A 24,805-nucleotide genomic window follows, 5' to 3' on the forward strand; every position below is an offset into this window, starting at 1 on the left:
ACGCGTGCGACGACGGCCCACGTTCCCAGACCGGGGGGAGGGGTGTCACGCTGCCACGGGCGCTTCCTCCCGCGGCCCCGAGCCCTCCGAGCCAAGCGCGAGGCCGGGCCGAGGGGCGGGCAGCGCCCGGCCGCGGGGCTGCTCCCAGGTGTGGCGGCACGGAGCGCTCCGCTCGCGGCATCGCGGGGAAACGGGGACGGAGCGGCGGGGCCAGGCGGAGGGAGAAACTTGTTTCTGCTGTCCAGGGTCCCGCGAGCTGCGGTCCTGCGGCGGGGAGGGCAGCTGTGGGGCTCCCGGTACTGAGCAGGTGGGCATGTTCGCAGCTTCCCTGCCTTTAGAGGTGCTCGGAAGGGCGGACAGCACTGCAGGTGGCGTTCCTGTTCCTTTTGCTGGTCCGCCTTTCCTTGCTGATCGTCACGGGCACGGTATTAGTACCTGCGGTGACCGCGGATGGGCTTTGGCTGTCCGTCTTTACGTGGATTTGAAGAGTCAAATAGTTTTTGGTGAAGTTTTACTAAATACAGGCCAAGTAGAGATCGTAAACGAGCTGCAAAGTCGGCTGTCTGCGTGCCTCAGATTTTCCAGTGTTTATTATTTCTGTAACGAGGAGGGTAGCTATCTACTGCTTCTGAAGTAACTTCTAACTGTGATTTAGGAATGGATTTGCATTGTGTTTGGCATTTGCGTTCTTAAGCGCTTTCCCTGCAAAGCTAAAGCTTGGCGTTGGGCGTCCCTTTGTGATTGTAGTGGACCTGAAAGATCGTGCTCTGGTGTGAGCCTGGCTAGCGCTGTGTCCATGTGAGTTATGTGAAGAAGATGTGTTTTAGAAATCCTTCAGGTACACGATCAACTTAGAACATTTATCAAAACTGAACCAGGAGGAGTAGGTAGTTCTTAATGTTCAATATTTTAGAATACTCGTGTGTAAAACACTGTAGTCTCACTGTCTGCGTGTAGATGTCACCGGTCTTTCCAAATTATTTTAGTGTGTGGAGTGAAAGGGTCTGGTTGTACGTGGTGCTGTGCAACCAGCACCTTACAGAAACAGACCAGAGCTGACAAAAGGATGTTGCCGCTTAGTATTTTTGATTGAATTTTGGATATGGTTGTAGTTTAGTATCTTTTATAACACAGATGTTTTGATATTGGTCACATGACTATGAAACAGACAATAATCCAAAAATGTCTCTTCCTTAATTTAGTAGCAGTTGCACGTTGAGAATAAACTTTACATGGCTAAACAAGGTATCTGTTTTAAGTCTCTAATCTTTCAGGAAGTAATTCATGGTTAGTTAAACTGCATTCATTAGTAGTGCAATATCTTAATGTATAAATGCTTGAATTTGTAGTTCAGTAATCACTGAGATGTGATGACGTTCAGGGAAATAATGTGCTTACAGACTGAAGTTTAAGTTCTTAAGAAAAACAGACTAGCTTCATTAACATACCAGAGTTCAAAGGAGAAAAAAGAAACCAATTGCCAACGCACACTTCCATACCTTCATGGTATATGGCTGGCTCTTGCTGGAGACACCTGTGGCCCACTTATTTTCAAAGGTTAATTCTCTGAGACAGGTCAGGTCTTTCCGCAAAACAGAAATGCCCTTGGGGATGGAAACTGCCTGTGCTCAACACAGAACGCCAGTTGCCAAGTTAAGTTGCTGGTTTATCTTGTGTTAATTTTGTTTCTGAGCAGGTATTTCCTTTAGTGTATAACTTCCTTTAGGAGCAGAAAAACAGGAAAGAAACTGATGCTGAGGAGTGCATTGCGACCAAACGTGTTGTTAGCGTAGAGTCTGGCACTTCCAGTCTCTAGCTTCTCTCCCATTCCAGGAAGCTCACCTGCATCAAACTTGTAACTTGCTTCCCAGTGGTAACGTATGGAAAATAGTACAAGCTTCCAAGTGGGCAACAGTTTTCAAGATAAAACCATAATAAGAATAATTCAGTCCTTTGTGAGATTTCGTGTTCTTGACTTACTAGAATCTTCTTGATGTCCTCAGGTTTCTGGGCAACAGTACTATCAAAGATACCTTTGATGGCTTTAGAAAAGAGGAAAACATCCAAGTCCGGAGCTGCTTCATCAATTACCTATTTCATTTTTGCTGCCAAGGATGCAAACTTGATACATTACTCAGGAATCCAGAGCTTCCAACGCCTCTTTTTTTTCTTTCCTTTTTATCTTTGAGATCAGTTGGCTAAATGTACTGATTTAAGTAATTGATTTTAATAGTTTTTACTACTTGTGTTCCCTCTTGCCATTAGTTGGTATAATCATCTTGAAAACGCATGGATTTGTAACTCAGTGTATTGTTAATACTAACTGTGTAGCAAAGCACCTACACTGGGTACTTTCCTTGCTCTCTTTACACACTTGAGTGCTTGTATAGTTTGGCTTACTGTTGTGCAGTTCTTAATTCTGACATGTCATTATGGTAAAAATAGTGAATGACTCACTTCATTAGACAAGTTTTTACTTGTAATTTGTATGAAGCTGCACTTAGATGGGAATTGGAATTTGATTAAAAGTCCACAAATATTGTTTTTAAATCTTTTTATTAGTTAAAACTAAGTCAGATAAGTTGACTGTCCAGGAAAGAAAGGTGTAGTACATGTCTGTATATCCATTTTGCCCTTCTTACAACTTGGAGGAAAAAAAAAAAAGCAATTCTTTAAGGAAGATTAAGATAAATTAGTTTAATTGAAGAATGTTATATCTATAGATATAAAATTTTTTCCTACTAATTAAGTTGGAAATATTTTTTTCTACAATACAAATTGAATTGTAGGACAACATTTGTACATGTGTAGTACAGGATGTGTCTCTGTACATTAATCTTTGCCTGACCTCAGAAGAGAAACAGATTCCAGGAAAGCAATTAATAGCTTGTCCCATAACTCATTAACATCTAATGACTACCTTTTGGAATGGTCCAGGTCAGATTTGAAGTACGTGAACAAGTGTGAAAGCCACCTCATTAAAGTTGCTGAAGCTAAAAAGAAGAATTACTTTCACCTTCTTATCTGTCTGTTGCTCTGTGGTGCTGTCCAGCCTGATAACGAATTAGTTTGGCTCTCCAGGTAATGTAGTGGTGCAGTTTGCAGTCCAGTACTGCAGCAGCCTTCCAGAAGCTGCCTACTGTCCTGCTTTAGATAGCTCACTTCCGAGAAGTTATCCAGCACAAAATGGTGATGTCACTGAATTGAGGGGACCTTTTGTTCTGCCATCTTCAGCTCAGGGCAGTATGTGAACTTCAGTTGTAAGACTCTTCATCTGTAAATCAAAAATGCCTACCTCTGGAGCTGTTAAAATCACGGGACCGTAGTTCTGCAGACATCCTGTCAAGCTGATAACATCAGTGTCACTGTTTTTCAGTTAGCTGAGATTTACAAGCTGTATGCCAACCAAGGTCAGTGCAGCGATAGAGGCAGTAGGCTGAGACTTGGGAGGATGGAGCCTCTTACAAGAAAGTTTTCCTTCGGATGTGCTGATTCTTATTTCAATGTCTCAGTTTCTTAACCTCTGAAGTAAAGAGAATTCATCTTTCAAAACAATCTTGAACTCTTCAGGGAAAGATGTAAGAGACCTAGGTAGTCTGGGATGTTTTGAACAAATTCACTTCACTTGGGCAAATGAGTATTGAAATAGTAATGACTTCAGAATGCAAATTCAGAGACTCTTGGTGACTTGCTGTCCTGAGGAGACTTGGGTATGGTTCCACTAGGAGGGAGTGGGATATAACAATTTACTTTGTGATACACACACAGATGTTTGTTCTTTAGCGAATGGTTGTCTCTGGCAGTAAAAACTCAGTATGGATGGGGAAACCAGGAGTGAAGTACGTAGTGTGTTTTACGAACAGAACCCCCTCCAGTGCACATCGTGGGAGAGAGCGTCAGATCAGCCGGAAACCAGAGTCCAGCTTTGTGAATTTACAGTCTAAAGGAGATTCAGATCACATAAATGTTCTGCAACAAGACTCCTGTCATCTCCTCAATCTTCTCTGCCACCAAGGGTCACACTCAAATGTTCTGGCTATTTATAGTAATTAATTTCACAGTTTCAACTTGTCTTCTGTTGAACAGGTCTGCTTTTTCAGACATAACTGTCAGACACATTGCCAAAATGTATTTAATCTTACTGGGTGGTGTACATCAACTTGTCCATAGGGTCCAAGGATGGGTTCTGTTACATGATGACTACAACAGCGTATGTTGAAGTTTTGTTCTTTTCCTTGCTTGTCCTAAAGGCTTATATTATTTAAAATCACATCAGTATGGGAAGCTCTTAGGGATGATTTTCTTTGAGTAAAGTTCAGCAGTACCAGTGTTGTGCCTGAACAAAGCTTAATGCCCCAGCTTGTACTGTTCAGCCTTTACTCCTAAGCCAGGAAAAACAATGCTGCAGAGACCCCAGATACCAGCAGGGCCGTGAGCTATTTATTTCTGTGGGCCTGACACGCTTAGGAAGTCTGCATGTCTCTGTAGCCATTTAAAGTTCAGTGCAAAATCTGTCAATGGATTAGGTTGCACGTTAAGCTATTATCAGATAGCCAGGGTAGTTGTCAGTAACGTACACATAGAGTGCATGGTAACTCGGTGAAAAGCTGTGACTTGAGGCAAAAAGTCATTGCTTTAGATAAGCAAATTCTGTGATACGCATCTGCTTTAGTGACCTCATGTTTAACTGCACTTGGAAATTGGAGGTTTGAAGTAAAGAATTCATGGTAATATCAGTTATTTCATCAGAAAGTAGTCACTCCTTCCTCTTCCTCCAAATATTAACTCCCTTTCCACTTTTCTTAATTAACTGGTTTCATTTGAACAAACTGAATATTGGCTTTGGTTATTTTGGCTTTTCTGGTTAAATAACAGTGATCATTAAAAGCTAGAGATTCCTGTTTGTGTATATTTGCTAAGGGGGGAAAAAAAAATCCACAACATTAAATTCATTGTAATTAAAGTGGCATTAATTACCTGTAAGACCACTCTCTTTGAGTGGTGTTATAGGCAGGGCTCTGTTGGAATAGCAGATCTTTGGTACAGCTGGCAGGTATTCCTGCAGCCTTTTTCTTACACTAAATCTTGGGATTTTGTATGGAATTCAAGTGTGCCATTTCAAGTAAGGTGTACTTCATGTATTCTTCATGAACTGTAGCGATAGTGATGACTTAACCAGATGTTAGACAAGTATGTTCCTGGTTATTCCTCAGTTTTGGAATGTAGAAGAACAGTGCAATATTAAATGAAGGTGGAAGTATGTGATAGATAGGGTGCTCTGGGGTCCTTTGTGACAGTAAAATCATTACCATAACTCTCCCATTCTTACTACATGTCTGTGTTCAAGTGGAAGATAAAAGGAGGAAAAAAACTGACCTCTTTTTAAGAGAAGCAGAAATGTTCAATCAGGAAAGCAGACGTTGCTAGCCTGTGGTCATTGCTTTCATAACAACTCCAACTTTTTTTGACCTCTGCTATTACTACATCCCTTTGCTCCTGCTCTCTCCTTGTTTTTCTCTTGCTAGCAGTGGTCATGCTTACCTGGTTGTTTGGAAGTTGTGCAGAAGGAGGAAAGAAAATCTGGAATGTTAATACATGAAGCCCTTCTGCACAGAGGCGATTAATCAAATAAGCATTGGGAATATGGGTTGTTAGGTTTTTAAATCCTTAGCTCTGTTTATGCTTGTTCTACAGTAGAATCTCAAAGGTGATGGGTGAAGTAAGTAAATTGATGGATTATGATGTTGAGAGTTTAGTAGGGAAGTGATGGAGCACTGAAGAAATGGCATTTATATTCTTAGCAGGCCTGGTGCCAATAAGCTCTGAGTAGACAAAAATGTACCAACACAAAAAATAGCCACATCTTTTTCACTTCTGTTAAACAACTGCCTGATCTGTGGTCCAAGGAAATACGCAGGTAGAGTTGGTGGGAAAAGTGGGGAATTCTTGAAAGAGGATTAGTCTTCCTCAACCTTGTTTTAGCTCTCCAGCCCTAAATGCCGCGCTGACAAAAGGAAGCGTCCTAATTTATGGGTTGAGATCTTGAGGAGAATTCATACTCAAGCTCTTCTGCTTTTCTCTTTGTATTTTTGTTGTTTAAGTTTTCTTTCCACAAGTGTTTTTGTGCAAGTAATATGCACAAAATAGAAATCAGTCTGTTAGACAATTACTTTTAATGGGTAGCTATAAAAAGGAAATGAGTTTCTTGGAAAAGTGCTAGTGTGTAAATCAATTTTATTTTCCTGCTTTCAGTCCCACAAGCGCAGCCACTGATCACGAGATGTTACCACAGAAGCTACCTCAGACTTCGCTTTTGCCGATTTGTTTCCTGCATCGTTATCAAGCTCAACAGGAGTTCTGCAGACACTCTTGAAAAGTCTCTGAACAGATTGTGACATCGTCAAAGAATGATGACCTAATGTAGGTCAAAGTCTGGAGCGTCGATCCAGCAGTCCAAGATAACGCTGCCTTTTTTTTTTAATCGGTATCACTTCTGAAGCGACTTCAGAAACGTTCAGCTGACCTTTATCTGGCAAAAAGATCTTGGCTTTTCACTCTGGTCCTGGAAATATTAATGGAATACAGTCATGTCTACCCAGGACGAGAGGCAGATAAATAGCGAATATGCTGTATCCTTGCTGGAGCAGTTAAAATTCTTTTATGAACAGCAGTTGCTAACTGACATAGTATTGATTGTCGAGGGTACGGAATTTCCCTGCCATAAGATGGTTCTTGCAACATGCAGCTCATACTTCAGGTAAGTATTCAAAGCAGGGCTCGTTAATAGAAGAAAATCTGAGGTATCTGTTTCTCTGTGTAGTTTTGGTTAATGGATTAAGAAAATAATGTGTTGCAGAGTGTTTTAGAGCGAAGCAAGAAAGTCAGAAACTAAATATTACTTGCCAACATCAAAAGAGTAAAATACATTCTCCAGCATCATGTGACTTATTCTGGAGTTGTCTACAGGAAGTCTGGAAGGAAAATTACATTTGCAATGGGTAGTGTTCTTTAGGGAGTTAATTAAATCTTAATAATTATTAAACTTCTTACTCTTCATACTTAAACTTTTTTTTCCAAGATAAAATTACTACAGATTGTTGAGTCTTGGCTGTGGGAGTTCCACTGCCATGTTTATCTGTGTTTTCTTAGCAGAAGTCTCTGCTGACAGTAGGGAGTGCTGTGGAAGCTGGTGGCTTCCTTTTCTAAATCATCTGTTTTTTTTTTCTATGCTCAGCAATGAAGCTGCAAAGTCTTGCCCGAGTCTCGCAGCAGTGTAACATGCTTCTTTCGTTCCTTGTTGTTGTTGTTTTTTTTCCCCCCATACTGCTGTTACAATTTTTAATCCATCAGCCTCTGCTCCCCAGGCGTCCCACCTTTTGAAACTTGTTATTAATATCTGTAAAGTGCTACTGATTTTGCAGGTACCTTGCAGTGATTAATCATTCTTCGTTAGTAAAGCAATGCAATTAATCCACTTATCTGGAAGGAGTTTTGAAGTGTGAAACCAGCCTTGAGAGTATCCCTGCACATTCTGTTTAACTTCACAATTCATCAAGATGTTTGCAGATTCTGTTTTTCTACTGAGGCGGTCTCTCTATACAGAATACTTCTAATTTTTTTTTCTGTATTGCCTGCTTCTTCTATCAGAGCGTAGCTTGTAATTTGGAAAACTATTCCAACATTAATTATTGTCACAATTTTTGTCCCAGCTATTGTTTGCGTTCATTTTTTTCATTTCAGATGAATCTGGTACAATTTCTAGCAGCAAGTATTTTGTAATCACTAGATAACGATTATTGCTGTTGGCCTTCTGCAGATGACACAGTTCCAACTGTCTATAAAATAACAGCCACTGGAAACGTGGCCAGATTTAGTGTGGGTGGCTAATCATAAGGTTGGAAAGCTGTCATGAGTCCATGCAGTGAAGCGTTAGAATATGCAGTTAAATCTCTTATTCATACGTGTGTTTATTATTTATGGAATGAGGTTTTGGCACTGGTTAAAAGAAGTATCACGCTTGTGGTTTTGTCATATTCTGTTTTTTCTTCTCTGCTTTGGTTTACAAAAAGATGTTCAGTTTCCTAAATTTAGCCTTATTATGAAAAATTGATAGTCTTGAAGGAGGCTGTGGGGAGAGGGGGAAGACCTGAAAGGCATCTCTTAGTGATCCAGGCTTCCCGTATGACTGCAGCAAGCTTACCTTCCATCTTTGTGCTTGAGCGCTGCTAGAACAGCGCAGCTTCGGCACGTGCTGCTCAGCTGTGTGTAGGCATGCTCTGGAGCCAGGTTCTGTAACAGCTCCCCCCTTAGTTTCTATGAAGAGCAGCCTCTTTGGTATTCTTAAGTGTCTTGCTTACCTTTAAAAAGCTGCCTGGCAAGCTGAGATGCTCACGTGGCCAGTGATTCCACCTAAAACACAAGTTTGCCCAAGTTAAGGAGCTTAGAGGACAGAGATGGAGTTAGAGCAGGATGAGTGGCGGTGGGTGCTGTCTTTGTGTCAGGTACTTCCTGGAATGGCTTTGCCTAGGGAGTGTATCTCCATGCTGCATTCACCTGCAGGCACAGTTACAGCGTGTGCCCACTGTCCCTTCAAACTCCTCTCAGATTTGGTTTCCTAAAATGTTTGAAATACAAAGAAACTGCAGCTGAATTTATCATACAGCCATTAATAATTGCCTTTCTGCTTTTTGGGAAGGTGCAACAGAGATACTTTAAGGATTCCCCATTCCCCCCCGGGATTTTTTTTCCTGCCATTGAATTTTGTCTACAAACTTGAATTTACTGTATACTGTGAATGGTACATAAGAGCTTCACAGTGTGTTAGTGCTTGCTCCTTCCTCTGAGCTTTCTCTTCCTCTTAGAGGAGCATGCTTTTGGTACGGCTTAGGTTTATGCAATGGACTGCGCTGTTTCTTTTCATTTTAGAATCTAAAATCTATCGCTGTTATCTTTAAGCAGTATTTTCTGGAGTGTGTTTCTTCCCTCTTTTCACTTAACGGAGAAAGTTTGAAATTCCAATCATTAGAGTTCTCTGCTTATTAACACAAATTAGTTTGCATATATATATACATATAGGAAATAATTCTACAGAAGGCACTGATTTTACTTTTCAAATGTTCAGTACAAGTGCTTTAATACTGGATGGTAGCCTGAGGAAAATACTCAATACCTGTAAACAGGCAACCAAAAAGATTGTTTACCTTTTAGACTGTAATCACTGAAGACTTACAAAGTGACTTACTGGTGGTTCTTGACTTAATTTGTATGTTTTCTACAGAGCTATGTTCATGAGCGGGCTCAGTGAAAGCAAACAAACACACGTGCACCTGAGGAATGTGGATGCAGCCACTTTACAAATTATAATAACTTACGCATACACGGGTAACTTGGCAATAAGTGACAGCACAGTAGAACAGCTTTATGAAACTGCCTGCTTCTTACAGGTAGGAGTGTTTTACTTTGAATACGAAATAACTGCTTTAATTTCTGAACCGTGTTTTCTTTGACTTGTTAGGTGTTCCTTTCTGTTTAGAAGCTTCAGAATACTCTTGTTCAACTTACTTAGTATAGATAGACAGCAGTTGCCTGCCAGATATGCTTCGTGTACGCATCCCTCTTTGCTTTATTGGACCTACGGAGGCTGGAAGTAGAACAGTGTACTTGCAACACTTGGGTGATTAGTTTCTCAAACAGCCATCATAACGTAATGTACAAAATCTGCATGAATCCATTGAGTAAGTCACTGCTGTGTTTCTGCGTATATTATGGTATTCCAGGCCTAAGCTCTGCTGTTTGGCCCGAAACGCATGTACTTTCACCTGCTGCTGGAAAGTGAAAGAATAGACTGTCTATGGCAATACTTAATGTCTTTTCTTTTTGCATTACAGGTAGATGATGTGTTACAGCGGTGTAGAGAATACTTAATCAAAAAAATTAATGCAGAAAATTGTGTGCGTCTGTTAAGTTTTGCCGATCTCTTCAGCTGTGAAGAGTTAAAACAGAGTGCTAAAAGAATGGTGGAGCACAAGTTCACAGCTGTGTACCACCAGGAGGCTTTCATGCAACTGTCACATGATCTACTGATCGATATTTTAAGCAGTGACAATTTAAATGTGGAAAAGGAGGAGACAGTTCGTGAAGCTGCTATGCTGTGGCTGGAGTACAACACAGAATCGCGGTCGCAGTATTTGTCCTCTGTTCTTAGCCAAATCCGAATCGATGCACTTTCAGAAGTAACGCAGAGAGCCTGGTTTCAAGGCTTACCACCCAATGATAAATCCGTGGTGGTACAAGGACTGTACAAATCTATGCCCAAGTTTTTCAAGCCCAGACTTGGTATGACAAAAGAGGAGATGATGATATTCATTGAAGCTGCTGCTGAAAACCCTGGTAGTCTTTATTCTTCTGTCTGTTACAGCCCACAGGCAGAGAAAGTTTACAAGCTCTGCAATCCTCCTGCTGACTTGCATAAGGTTGGAACACTTGTAACTCCTGATAATGATATCTATATAGCAGGGGGCCAAGTTCCTCTGAAAAATGCAAAAACCAATCACAGTAAAAGCAGCAAGCTCCAGGCCGCCTTCAGAACTGTAAATTGCTTTTACTGGTTTGATGCACAGCAAAACACTTGGTTTCCAAAGACACCGATGCTCTTTGTTCGTATAAAGCCATCCCTGGTCTGCTGTGAAGGATACATCTATGCAATCGGAGGCGACAGTGTCGGTGGAGAGCTCAACAGGAGAACTGTCGAAAGATACGACACTGAAAAAGATGAGTGGACCATGGTAAGCCCGTTGCCTTGCGCGTGGCAATGGAGCACAGCAGTAGCAGTTCAAAACTGCATTTACGTAATGGCACACAACTTGATGTACTGTTACTTTCCCAGGTCAGATGCTTGGGTAGAAATGGCTATGCGACAAACCAGTCGATGTTTTGCTTCAGCTGCCGCTTTTGGTGATAAAATATTCTATATTGGAGGACTACATATTGCCAGCAATTCTGGTATAAGACTCCCAAGTAGTACTGTAGATGGGTCTTCTGTAACTGTGGAAATCTACGATGTGAATAAAAACGAATGGAGGATGGCAGCTAACATCCCTGCCAAGCGCTATTCTGACCCTTGCGTTAGAGCTGTTGTCATCTCTAACTCTTTATGTGTCTTCATACGAGAAACCCACATGAATGAGAGAGCAAGGTATGCCACCTATCAATATGACCTGGAACTCGATCGCTGGTTTCTAAGACAGCATATATCGGAACGTGTGTTGTGGGACTTGGGGAAAGACTTTCGGTGCACTGTAGGAAAGCTGTATCCATCTTGCCTTGAAGAGTCCCCGTGGAAACCTCCAACGTATCTCTTTTCACCAGATGGAGCGGATGAATTTGAGCTGGATGGGGAGATGGTTACTTTACCACCTGTATAGCTCCCCAGGTAGACTGCAGAGCTGATTCGGTGCACAGTTACCTTGAAATAAATGATTGTGAGAGGTCTGGAAAGAAAAATGTCACATCTGTCCTTCATGAGTCGTATTTTTATGCCCTACCTAATACTTGCAGCAATTCAGTATGAATCGATGAAATGAGCAGGTATGCTTCCATAATCTGAAATGCTATTATCTGATAATTGAGAAACATATATGTATATCATGATCTTAAGCATCTGACTTGTCTGAAGAATTAATTTCTAGTTCTATAAAGTCTTGTTTCAGGAAAACTAGGAAAAAAGTAGTTACCGTTTCTAGGATGATGTCACAAGTGTTCTGAAAGTATCTTCCAGTTATATTTGAACTACTTCTGGATATTCTAATTAAGTGCTAATTACATAATAGTGTGGCCTAATTAAGGGACTGTGCTGCACTTAATACTAGTATCCATGTTGGTATAGCAACGCCATTTAAAAACAAAACAAAAAAAAACAAATCCCATGGATCTACCTGTGGTAGGAAGGGTAGATCTTCCATTGTATTGTAACGCGCAGGGCAAGATGACTGCAGGTTCAGTCAAGCTGTACTATTAGGTGCATGTACTCTATTTTCACAAACTTATACCTGTCTATTTAGAATACAGGTCTTCCAAGCAGCTGGTAGTTTACCAGGTGTGGACTTAAGTTGCTGGGCTTGCAATAGGAATTGTCAGCCCTCATAGTGCGGGTCTTTGTGGAGCTTTAATCAGTGAATGCCTCCACATTCTGTATTACAGTAACATTGGCTCATGTATATTACTTCCTGCTGCTGATGTATTTTTCCATTGTAAAACAAAGTTCTAGTGTGGATTAACCAGGTCTTTTATTTTCTGTTAATTTAATAACAAGCATTACTGTAGTGTGATTGTGTATAGATATCCCTTAGCTATCAGGTTTTTTACTTTGGGGGGAGGGAGGGGAGCAACCAGTTCAGGAATATCCTGTACGCTGCGTGCAGGAGAGCAGATGACTAGTGCTGCTCTGGCATTAATCCCAGGAACCACTAGCAGTAGCGGGGCACCGCCAGCCTAACATGAACACAGGTGCTTCATGACAAACCTTACTAGCATGTTCAGTTGCATCATGTTCTGGCACTGTATTTTGAATGACGTTAATTTATTAAAAAAGACTGAATCCAACTGAGTTCGGGTGTGCTTTCTGCTTGAAGTTGACACAGTTATGCCCTCTCCCCCACCCTCAAACAGGATCTCTTAATTTATTGAAAGCAATTTCAAATAGTTAAGCTATGGAAAACTTGGAGCCATCACTATTGACTTGCATACCTAATTTCCAGCACAGTCAACCTGAGCATCACTAAGACTTCTGTAAAATGACGCATCTCCAGTCATGGTATTTTGTGGAATGTGAGGATTTACAGGACATAAAGTAATGAGGGCTAGTGAAGAGAAAGAGACAAACTATTAATTTTTAGGAAAGTGACAAATAACATGTTGGCGTTTACCATTTCATCGGCTTTTTTGCTGCCTGAATTGCTTAGGTAAGGAGGGAGAAGTGACTTGTGATCCTGCTGATGATGGTTTCCTGCAACCTGGGGCACCTGTTACGAGTTTGTCCACGGGTGCATAAAGTAGAAGAACAGTGTTGCTACTTTGTAACGTGGCAAAAACATTGGTGGTATCTTGCTAACTGCAGAGTGACTGGCCTACTTAATTCTGTGGATTATTCTCACGGTAGCCTGCTTCATCAAGCAGCACTACGACAGTCTTAGGCTTTAGGACCTGCTTTAATTTCAAGTGTAGATGATCTACAGTTAGTGAAGGAACGCAGTGGCTGTGTTCTGTTAAGTGGGAACTTTCAATTCAAGTTTAAGATCTCATGCATGATTTCTTGCCCCCAAAAAGTGAGGCAAACTCCAGCAGTGCACTGAATTGTACTCACAGTTCCTTCACAGGACATGAAAGAACTGTCCTCAATTTTATCCAGCTAAAAACATCTTTTGAAATGCAAAAGGACTACGTGACTTCCTGCTAGTCTGTATCTTATAATCCTTAGAACAGTTGGGTGGTGTAAGTCCGTGTGGTACCTTACTTAAAATTAATAATGCAGTACTTCTGGACAAGACTAGCCAAGTGTCAAACAGTTCTCTAGTGACTTGGTCAGACATACTTACTATTGGTTCACTTACAGCGCTCGTTGCTGCAGTCAGTATTTGACCCCAAGGGAAAACAGCTGCCAAAGGGGAATCCCTGGTCTGAATTGTTTCTTTTCATTACTTGAGAAGGAAACTGCAGGCAAAGCACTGTCATGTGGCTGGAAATGGTCACCAGTGGTAGAATTAGAGAGACTTCAGTGGGAACAAAGACATCAGCTGAAAAGATGCACTTCTCATTTTATAAATAGAGAAAAGATGATAAAAGCTTTCAAAGAGTTCTAAAACAGTATCTCACTACAAAGCTTCCGCCTAATGCTAGCCTATTCAACCTGTACTTGACTTTGAAGTACATTTACATACAAGTTTTAATGACTCAACTTCTTATGTCCTCAAGCTTTACTATATTTGCAAAAAGTCTGCTTTTTTTTTTCTGATAGAAATACCTTTAAGTCCTATGTAATTTCAATTCCCTGTACCTGAAATAATAAAAGAACACTCTACCAACACTTTTAGTCCATCCACTTCTTATTTTTACAGTTGTTTAACTACATGCCTAAATGAAGATTTAGTTTTTGTTCTAAGGGGAATTGTCAAAATTAGGGCAGTAAATTGTGTCAAACTATACAGAGAACAGAAGATGGGTAAGTTAACTTCCATGAACAATTACTTGGTAGTTACTTTTTTTTAAAAGAAGTTTTAAAACTCTACCTGGGACTTTGTATTGTTTTTCCTTTCACTTCTCCATATTTCTGTTACCACGCAGTAGCTCTGCACAGTGCAGTAGTGCTGAGGAACACCTGCAGACACCTCACTTGAGCAGGCTCCTGCTGTTCCTCCTCTGCTTCCATTTACAGCTGCCTTCGAGGATTGCTTTCTCTTCTGGATCTGGATTCTAACGTGAAAGGAGCTTGCGTATGGGCTGGCTCCGGAGCAGGCTTGCCCTAAAAAACAATTTCCACCTCATGCTGAACAGTAGCCAAAGTTCTGTTTAGCTGCGCTCCAGAGTTATTTAGAACATCTCCCTTCTGCAGCATTGATGATGAAGAACTTTTTTGGAGCAAGGCAGAGTTACGCAGAGCTTACAACCTGGAGGAAAACAGTAGCAGCCTGAATAAAATCCAGGGAGGCAGCTTACAGAAAATCTGTACATGTTCACACACCTCTAAGTTCAGGTATGGAAGAGGCTGATAAACCCAGGAACTCTTGATGTGGAAGAAAAAGCTAGCATAGAAGATGGGGTGGGCACAAGGGTAATGAATCTGTAATGAATTACTGTCAGTAATGAAGCTGTCTGTGTGCTTTTCTCCCCTCGTGCCTGTGTGTTAACACAGAAAAGCAAGCTCTTGTGGTTTGGTTGGAGTTGTGAAAGTAGACACCTTTGCATCAGCAAAGACTGCAGGTACTGAAGCGCTAACGTATGACTGTTTGCCTGAAGCCTTAAGCAGTATCCCGAACACATACAGGCATTTGGAGGCACCTCTACTGCATTAACACAAGTGAAGCTCCAGAAAGCAGGATAAGAAAAAGTATTAAAAAGCTTATGATGGTGTGTAGATGTTAATTCTGAACACGTTCTTATCAAATAGAAAAAATGCAGAAAGGAGTTCTTCAGGCAGTTGTTGGGCACAACGTTATGCAGTTCAAAGTGCGTAAACCTGCAAGTACGAGCAGCAAAGGTCTTAACACAGGTTGTGCTACGCAATATATTCAGCTCTGTTAGTTTTTGCTGCATTCCTCCTTCTCCACTGCATTTGGGTGCATAAAGACTCTGAATTCAGAATTAAGCGACCAACTGAATTTGCTTCCTCAGTATTCTGTTTCACAGAGCATGCCAATGGGACTATTCCCTACAGTGTTCTGATGAAAATTACATCAGCCTTCACTTTACATAAATGTTCTTCATTCCCTCTAAACATTCTTGATTTTCTTCATGCTCACCTGGTCTAGAAAGCACTCCTATTCTTGATGATCTAGATGAAGACAAGAAAAGAGGATTTTGTCGGTGTTCTCTGCTACTACAATGGAGGCAAATAGTAATCATACTTTCATCAGCAGTACGAGGGCTGCTCTGAAAGCAATGCCTCCTCTTATTATGTTGGCCCATGATGTCAGAGGTGGATGTTGGTGGCTTGGCAGTAGAGGTGTAACCTTCCCACCAATATCCTGTTACATGTTGTTGCCGTGTGACAGATGGCAGCAGAGGGGCAGTCTGACCAAATGGCATCTGACATGGAAGTGTGGAACTGAATTTCTCCATGCAGAAAAAAAACCCACCCACTGACATTCAGCAACACCTGCTGTCTGTTTTTGGAGACCCTACAGTGGATGTGAGCACATCTCCACCCTGAGTGCAGATTTTTATGAGTGCGGCACGCAGGCTCCTCCTTGTTCATCACTAGTGAAAACTCATAGCTAATGGTGGTGACTGTTGAAAAATAGTCTTTGTAGCTGAGAATCTGCTCTATCCAATAGCACTATAGTGCTCTTTGTAGGTGGTGGTGTTTTCACGGAAATAAATAGGAGGCATTACTTTCAGAGTGACCTATGTGCTAAATTCAGGCTACAAAGTAACAAAAATTTTATTTTCTATCACTTGTGTATAGTTAGACCATTTTGAATCCCAGCAGTAATAAAGAGCTCAACAAAATAGCTTAATCGTGGCTGCAAGTGTTGAAGTCTAGCTATCTCTGTGTTATGTTATATACATGAATCACGTCACCTTGCTGGGAATAAGATGATCATAGTAAATTCACCACCGCACTGGCATTAATAGAAGCAATCCGTCTCCCCATTTATGACTCCAAATGGTACTTGTAGTGTTTGATAAAGAACAGGGTCAAGAACAGAAACATCAGAACTAAGGCTCTGTGCCTTTCTCTTTTTTTTTGAGCTCTCTACTATAATATTAAAGACTAAAAACAGCACGAAGGAATTCTTTATCCGTTTTTCATCCTATTACAAAAAGCAGAAACATGATGTTATTATGAATTCTCTCCATGTTGCCCTTTTTATTAAAAACTAAATAAAATACAATTATGCTGCATAAAGATGATGCGAATTTATTTTTTAGTATGTTTGAACAGCTACTTGCATATGGGAATTTTAAAAAAAAAAGCTCAACAGTTTTTCAGACAGAAACTTGATTTAATTCACATCTGAACGTTATTCAGATTCAGTTGGTTTCTTCCAACTGGAACCAGTAACCTGCCAAATCATTCTTAGCTCAGTACAGCAGCAGCAACTGCAGAAGTTACAAAGCTTTAAAATCAATCTTTAATGAATAGCTTGCTATTGTAGAGAGATGAATGTGCAGCAGTTACTTGCTCTGCATCATGATTCGGACTAGATATCACCACCCAAATGAACCATGCATCATTTTGAAGCTAAGTCTAGATCAAAATATTACAGTCCTACCTGAAGTTCTCACTGATGCACAAGATACCTGTGACCTACTGAAGACTTTAAATAAATTGACAATGAACAGTATCCCCTGGGGAATAAAACATCGTACCAGACCAGCCCCATGTCCTACATTTGCAAAAGCAATATCCACAATCAGTTTAAATAAAAGGCAAGTCCCAAATGGATTGACGGTGCGTTACAAGCAGTTAACAATATCAAGATCGGTGTATTCTGGTGGGATTACCTCCTCAAAATACAGCTTTTTGAGCAGACACAGCTTTAAGTAGGGTGGATGTATTTATTTTCAAGCAGCACGAGAAAAAAATCAAATCCATTGCTTCTATTTTTCAGTGATCAAGTCATAGTTTCATGTTTAAAAACTGTATTCACACCTTCACTTTTACAATTAAATACTGCCACATTAGTTTCTCTACTTAAGAATAATTTTTATGGAAATAAGAAGCTTGTTTAGACAAAATACTAAATTTAATTCCAAAAGGTGCTTAAAACAGATGTACAAACAAATGCAATGGACTAGAAGAATGATCTGAAAATGATAATTAATTGTTACATTTGAAGAAAGTGCTGTCAGATGCACTCAAGAATTAAGGTTATGTCGTGAAAATGATGAAAAACGCTGAATGTTTTAGCCAAATGAAATATTAGGTCAACAATACGTAGTCCAGTGGATTTGGGGGGGCTTGTGTCTAGGCACACTCAGTAGGCAGTTCCCCAAATATTGGTAACTTACAAGGGGCAGAGGTTGATGCCTTTAATGCCAGAAAGTTGAGGGAAGCGTTACACTGTTATTACGTGGAGGTGAGTTTGTGCGGAACACTAACAATCAGAAATACCTTTGCAATGTACATTGTGACTGAGCTGTACCAATACCTACAGGGTTTACTCATTGGAGGTGCTATCACCAATTCATTTAGTACTCTATTTTTTGCCATGCAGAAATGGATGTCAGGGTCTTTGAAATAGAAGCTGACCGCATAAATCCTTTTGAATAAGTAATAATGCTTGCACTGGAAGTTTTACAATAGAGGGGAAGAAAATAACTTGCATTCATGCTCGATTTATCTGAAGAGATCACAAACATTAAGAAGAGGACTACGTCAACTGAGATGAAAGTCAGTGGCTGCTATCCCTCCTACAGACCAAAAGTACATTTAAGCAAATGTCAAAGAGCAAACATACATGTTAATGAACAACTTATTATGAAGATCACTTCATCACCACCCGCTGCTGAGTTTAAAATCACCATTTAACTTGCTGGCAGGAAGCTGATTCTTAAAAATATTGAAGATGAATACAAGTTTCTTAATCCAACCTTGTGTTGAGAAACAAGAAAGGAAAACACTCTTAATCTGGTTGGATTTTTGGCTCCACAACAGAGACAGCCAGGCCAGTGGGGAAAAAGATCACAAAAGCAAGCTATTATTTTCTTATCTGCATGCTGAATCAGAAAGCTCTACAGTCATCACCAATAACTGCATCTTTAGTCTTATTTCACCGGAGGTCTTCCTACAAGTATTACATAATTTTTAAAAAGATATGAATGTTTATTACAGAGTTGTGGAATAGAACATAAAAGAGCATCAGAAGTGTCAGAAGATAGACACGTACATACAGAGTCCAGGAGCAATAGATAAAGTTCTGTAGATGTATTTTACTTGTATGTCAGAAGCAGTAGATTAGAAGAGCTCTAGGGGCGTTTCTTGCCCTTCTCAAATGAAGCTACTCAAGCCAGCTGTACGCTTTCAGATTTCCAGGGCTGTTCTACTGCGTATCTAGCTTGAACACTTTAAAACAGATCTTGTGCTTTTGAATTACTATATGACCCAATAACACTGAAAATTACATTGTGGGACTATGAGATGCAGCTGTGCCTTTTCTGCTAGCTTTTGAAATGCACCTGAAGAAATTAGAACTTAACTTCTTAAATTAAATATACTATACACTAAAACCGTCTTATTTATCTCTTTTGCAGCTATTTTATTTGAGGAATGTAAGAAATAACCATGACTTGAAACCTTAGCCCCAGAAAAAAGCATGGCAGAACACAAAGATACTGATGAAGGAATAAACTAAGAGCGTTGCAATACAGAGAAGTTGGAATATCCAATAATACAACACAGAAAATGTTAACAGTTATCACATGGGGATGTGAGAAGGAATAGGCACATACATTGCAACTAACAGCAAATAATCTGTTTCAGGAGCATGAAACTTATGATGTGGAATATTTTACAAACAGAAGACACTGTCTGCACTTTCTATATGAAGTACAGCATTATGTCACATCTTTTCATACAAACTATTACATTCCTTCATGCAAGGACAAGAACTGAACTGTTTCAGTTGCTCCCTCAGTTCTGGTGTTACTTTCCTTATGAAAAAAGCAGTTATCCAAATAGAACATTCCCTGAGTAGACAAAGAAAAAAAATCTGTATAGCTGATTTTCATTTGGAAGAGTCTTCATAACTTCATTGGCAAAAAAAATACGCATTTTGCTACTGTGCTAGCTTAGGTAATTTTAATACTTAGTATTCATATACATAATAATTACATTGATGGCGTAATTATATCCTAACAGAGCAAGACCTTAGAAAACTGTCTATGATTCAATTCTAATTTTGGAGTATTGTTTTGTAATACTTCTCTTGAAGAGATCTCTCCAACTGGAATCCAACATGTTCATGTCCTGGGGTAAAACACTGGCAAAACATATGCTGTTACAAAGGCCTACTGTGTAATACCAAGAAAAGAGCGATTTTGCAATCGTTACACAGACTTGCAGACACAAAGAGAGCTAGAGACAGATTAATGCAAAAGACTGTGCATGGCTACAGATGAGAAAGGAGAAACACTCAAACGTCAGCCACAGTCTTATTCTGCACCCTGCTGATTCTAGTCTGCAGGTGGAACCAACAAAGTGCCATCTGGCTTTGAGCCCTTTAAGGGCTTCCACCCCTATAATTGTTGCTGACATTCTCTCTAACCCAACCGGAAAGACAAACCAGTAGTCACACGCTGCTTATTTCTAAGAAGATTCACAACCATTTGGCTACTTGGATTGAAAAATATAACTACTTTACATAAATATCTTCAACATCCAAGAAAATGTACAAATCTAAAGTCAAACACGTTTGGCTTGCAATAAGCCTTGTTTGCTAATGTATTTATAAAGGCTCAGATTTAAAGTAGTCATTTTAAACACAACCAATACCCAGCAAATGCCATCTCATTGTATGGAGACACTCACCATTCTACACTTCTAGTGAAACTGAATGATAACATTCCACACCTCCTTGCAAGCAACATATGCCTTGTTTTGGTCCTGGATAGGTAGTATTCACTCCTACTTTTTGGAGCAGTCCTTTTACAGCTCAGAGAAACCATTGCACCTGAAATATTCAGCAGCGCTGGGCAAAACCATCACTTAGTCCCCAAGGCTTTGGCTTGACTGTGTGAAAGTAGAAAACCATGATGACATGGCTGATTTTGCACTTGTGAAGGCTCCTCCAACCGACTGACCTGCATTATAAAAAAAAAAAACAACAAAAAAGCCCAGTGTAATGTTACCTTTCACAGTGTAATTTTACCTTTCCTAAGCTCTTTAAAATGTACTAGCAATAAAAATGCAAATAATTTGCTACCCAATCTGGAACTTCTAGAATTCAAAACCCAAGCTTGAAGTATGTGTCAGAAAATATTCAAAGAACTTGAACACAAGTAGCTCAGTGGAAATGGACCACGTTGTCCTTCTCATTGGAAGGCTGGCTAGATCTACCACTGAAAAGAGTTCCTTGCCAGAGTACACAGTAGCAAAAAAAGCAGCAAGACTCTTACAGAATGAAGAAGCCACGCAACTACAGCTGATCTTGCATTCTCTTGCACTGAAAGATGATGATGTGATCAAAGTGCCCCTGTTCAGGTTCACTATTATGTAACATACAGGGCCTCAACCAGCAACTTTATCACTCAAAATGTTGCTCTGTTTCACGTGTATGTTATAAAGTATTATTGGATTAAAATGAAATATAACTGAGATAAGATGCTTCCTTAAAAGAAGGTACTGCTTAGATCCAAACCAGTCTAAAATAACTTTCTTACCTACAGCTTTTCCTGTTTGCACAACATTTCGGCTAGTAGAAACCATCACATTTCCAATCTTCTTTCCACGTTCACTGTTTTGCACAGAACTAAACAAGAGAGATACTGAAGACTGTTAGTCAACTGACTGATTAATTCCAGGCGTCAATAAAATACTTATTTTAAATATCTATCCACACACACACAGATCTATAAAGCGTGTGTATATAAATAAGTCAAGCCCATAATTCTTGTACAGGTTTTATGCATCTTATCTGCTAAGATCAGTTAGGCAAGCTTGTCTGAAGAAGGGATACTGCCAGCAACAGGAATCAAAATACCCAACTGTTCATTTTTATTGAACATGCTGATACATTTCCTAAACGTTTACCAAAATACCTTCACAGAATCAGATTTGCAGTGGTTTTGGAAAGTTTCAGCCACATCTATAAGCTTTAAACAGAAAAGTGTTACTCAACAGTCATTATTCCTTTTTCCAAATAGTGTTTACTTTGTATCTTGCCCTTACATAGAATTTTTTATCAAGTACAATTCACTCTCATACTTCTGTTAAAAATGTAAAAGAATAAAGACAATTCCTTAATTTGGAAAGGACAGACCCGAAACCAAATCAGTTCCATTGCATGAGTGCAACGACTTGAAAGCAAAATTTACTCAGTTTTAAACGGCAGCATTCAAGTCCATATTTCAGGCTTGTAAACCCATTTATGTAAAGCTTAACACCTTCACTACACATGACTTTTTGCAGGAGAACTTTGAACACAGTTTTGTGTACATGGCCCATTTAAACCATTATTTTGTTTAGGCCATTACTGCAACAGCTGTGCTGTTATTAATATTTGCCTATACATTTTTAAAAATACATATCAAACTACTATATACTTACTGTGACAATCTTAACTTAACATCCGACACAGAGTATTGTCCCTGAAATGGATGGCTAGAAGAGGAAAAACCCGAGAAAACATTAAGTATTTTTCTATCATGAATCCATACCACAGCAACTTCAACTCCTAGTTACATTTGTCCCTGTGGCTTACAAAAAATCATCAATTATAGACAGGGTACTGTACCACTTTGTGGAAGGCTAGGTAGTACTGATTATTCAGTCTTAGGCTTCTTACGAACTATGTATAAGGTGCCTCCTATTTTCACATCAGGTATTAATAACCTTCTTTTCACACTAAGGCGGACACCTCTTCCATGTAAGACAAAGAATGCAAAAAGGAGAAAAATCCCCTAAGTAAACCAAAAGAGCCTTGCAGGTCTGAAGAAAAACAACTTTCTTCAGACTGCATCAGCTGGCAAAACAAGAATGAAAGCTAACAAAGCTCCCTGCAATACAGTATAAATGCATGCTAAACAAAACACATGCATAGCCTACAGCGTTACCAACTCTGGCATCATCTAATCTTGGAGTGGAAATACACATAAAACCATCAAAATTATTGAACATGCAACATAAATCAGTCAGCTTCCCTCCATCCCTATCAGTGACAACCCCAGACATTTCCTTGTAAACCTGGAAGTAACTAATGAAAAGCAGAATCATCTGAGGATGGTGACAAACTTTCTGTAGCTAGGGATAGCCAGCAATTAACATTAATAGGTTTCATTTCTCCTGACTCTGGATATAGCTTTCTTCATAAAATTATATCCCAGAATTAGAGTAAGGCACTGAAAAGTAGAAATATTCCATTTCTGTACTTAGAGAATCTTTACTGCACAGGGTCACAAAGCCCTCAGGGCTCTGTAACAGGAACAAATGGGACACTGATTCCACAGAACAGTGCGTGCCTAACAACTCGTAATAAGAATGCTCCACATTAAATGCTAAAAAAAATCCCCAGAGTTTCTTACCTCGAATGTACTTCTGCAAGAGCTGGATGCTTGTTGCTATTCCATACTCTGTAGTTGTGAGTATTTTTCCAGGCTGCTACAAAGGCTGTTCCAAAATCTGACAAAGTCTTTTCATTGTCTGAGAAATTAAAATAAAGATGTTAACTTGTACCAATTCATTACGAATGCAATACAAGAAAAACAACTGTATTTTACAGAAAAACTAAAATTTTCCAGATTCTCATCCAATCAAACATAAGTCAAACTTAGCTCTGAGAAATGACACTTAAAAATAATAATAAAAACATCATTTAAACATTTTGAAGTGTCTCAAAGCCAGGACAAAACAAAAACACTGAAAAAATAAGCTCAGTTCCCCCCCCCCCCCCTTAATTAATTTACAAAGTTCTCAGTGAGCTCAGCTGGAGGGGAGAAAAAAAAAAGAGCCGCCCACATAGGAACTGATTTACATTAGTTTTGTTCAGATACAACAGGGCTTGCTGTACTATGTTATTACTCATTCCAACTGAGTAAATTTCAAATCCACTCCAAAACCACAATACGAGCTACTGTGGAATAAACTTATCACAGCATCCCCTTCATCCCCTTTAAAATACAGAAGATTATGGGAAATCACTTTAGAGACAGACAGTTCAGTAGTATGAATTTCAGGAAAATGCCAACATTTCATTATCAACCACATGATCATCTTACACTACTGACATTGCCAGACAAAGAACTTGGCATCTTCAAAACTTTAAAACCAAGTTCTCAACCCCATGGTTTCTCAGAAATACCACAGAACAGGAACTGAGTACTTCACTGGTGTTAAGGGAGAATAATCAGGAAGAGGATGAAGTTAACAGACTTAGTGCTAGGCAAGCCTCCACAAATAAGCCACTGATTATTTAGGTTATGTTCATGCATGAAAGGCTAGAACACAGAGAATGCCCTCTGAATTGAGACAAAAATGTTGATCTCTAGAGAATGAAGCTGATAAAACCTCAAGCTGACATTTTCAGCTTAAGTGAATCCCTACTCAAGACCACGGCAGCAGTGGAAAAGAGATGGGACAGACCAGTAAAACTTCCTGAAAACAGCCTCTTAACTTCATGCCTCCTTGAATCCAATTAGTTTCCCAAACCGATTGAAGTCTGTAGGATATCCAAGTTTGTAAAAGTCTTACCCTACACAGGGTTTCAGGTACTTCCACTTATAAGGAAATCAAGGAGATAGTCAAAGAAAAAATAGGTTTCTAAGGCTGTGAAGAATTCGTAATAATTTTGTCAAGGAACAACAAAGATAGTCAAGGACAGTTGAAAAAAACAGCCAAACTTTAGGCAGAGGGATTGCCAATGACAGGCTACACGTGTAACAAAACAGAGCAAAGACTTTTTAAACCCACCCTCATCTCAGGCCCTGGACAAGGCATTTGTTCTACCTGGTTGCAGCACAGCAGCAAGCAGTGCATGAAGATAAGCACTGAACTGAGCCCTGATCCACTCATCTCCTCCTTCCCATCCAGTGCCGTCAAGGAAAACATCATCTCTGTTCTCAGTTACGTGCTTCACCAAGTAATCTGCAAATCTTAGGTCAGCAGTTGTAGGGTTCAGGATCTTACGAAGTTCTGGATCATGGATTTGTACGTGAGCATCTTCTATCTGTTTGAAATAATTCCAAGGGTAAAAATTTATCTAAATAAAACTGCTTATACGCACAGTATACAGCTACTGGCAAGCAACTACCTTAAATCTGAACCCAGCAGTTTCAACAAATATCACAAAGAAACAAATGACCAATGAAATCCTGAATGAACAGTTCTCAGTGTCAGAAATTGCTCTAATTCAACCTGAATCTGATCATCTTCCTG

The 24,805-nt window shown here is 39.8% G+C and overlaps 2 protein-coding genes across 2 annotated transcripts in view; one reads left to right on the forward strand and one right to left on the reverse strand.

Annotated features, from left to right (window-relative positions):
- Positions 1 to 14,080, forward strand: part of KBTBD2 (kelch repeat and BTB domain containing 2) — a 15,581-nt gene extending 1,501 nt beyond the window's left edge. The window contains exons 2-4 of the mRNA XM_021385972.1: positions 6,253 to 6,757; positions 9,278 to 9,443; positions 9,888 to 14,080. Of these exons, the coding sequence (XP_021241647.1) occupies positions 6,588 to 6,757; positions 9,278 to 9,443; positions 9,888 to 11,423 (1,872 nt within the window). The 5' untranslated portion in view covers positions 6,253 to 6,587 and the 3' untranslated portion in view covers positions 11,424 to 14,080. The remainder of the gene's footprint in view (positions 1 to 6,252; positions 6,758 to 9,277; positions 9,444 to 9,887) is intronic.
- Positions 17,255 to 24,805, reverse strand: part of AVL9 (AVL9 cell migration associated) — a 38,926-nt gene continuing 31,375 nt past the window's right edge. The window contains exons 12-16 of the mRNA XM_021385970.1: positions 24,377 to 24,596; positions 22,957 to 23,074; positions 21,983 to 22,036; positions 21,097 to 21,185; positions 17,255 to 20,517 (exon numbers count right to left, since the gene is read on the reverse strand). Coding sequence (XP_021241645.1) covers positions 20,423 to 20,517; positions 21,097 to 21,185; positions 21,983 to 22,036; positions 22,957 to 23,074; positions 24,377 to 24,596 — 576 coding nt within the window. The 3' untranslated portion in view covers positions 17,255 to 20,422. The remainder of the gene's footprint in view (positions 20,518 to 21,096; positions 21,186 to 21,982; positions 22,037 to 22,956; positions 23,075 to 24,376; positions 24,597 to 24,805) is intronic.

Source organism: Numida meleagris, chromosome 2 (genome assembly GCF_002078875.1).
Source record: "Numida meleagris isolate 19003 breed g44 Domestic line chromosome 2, NumMel1.0, whole genome shotgun sequence".
NCBI lineage: Eukaryota > Metazoa > Chordata > Aves > Galliformes > Numididae > Numida > Numida meleagris.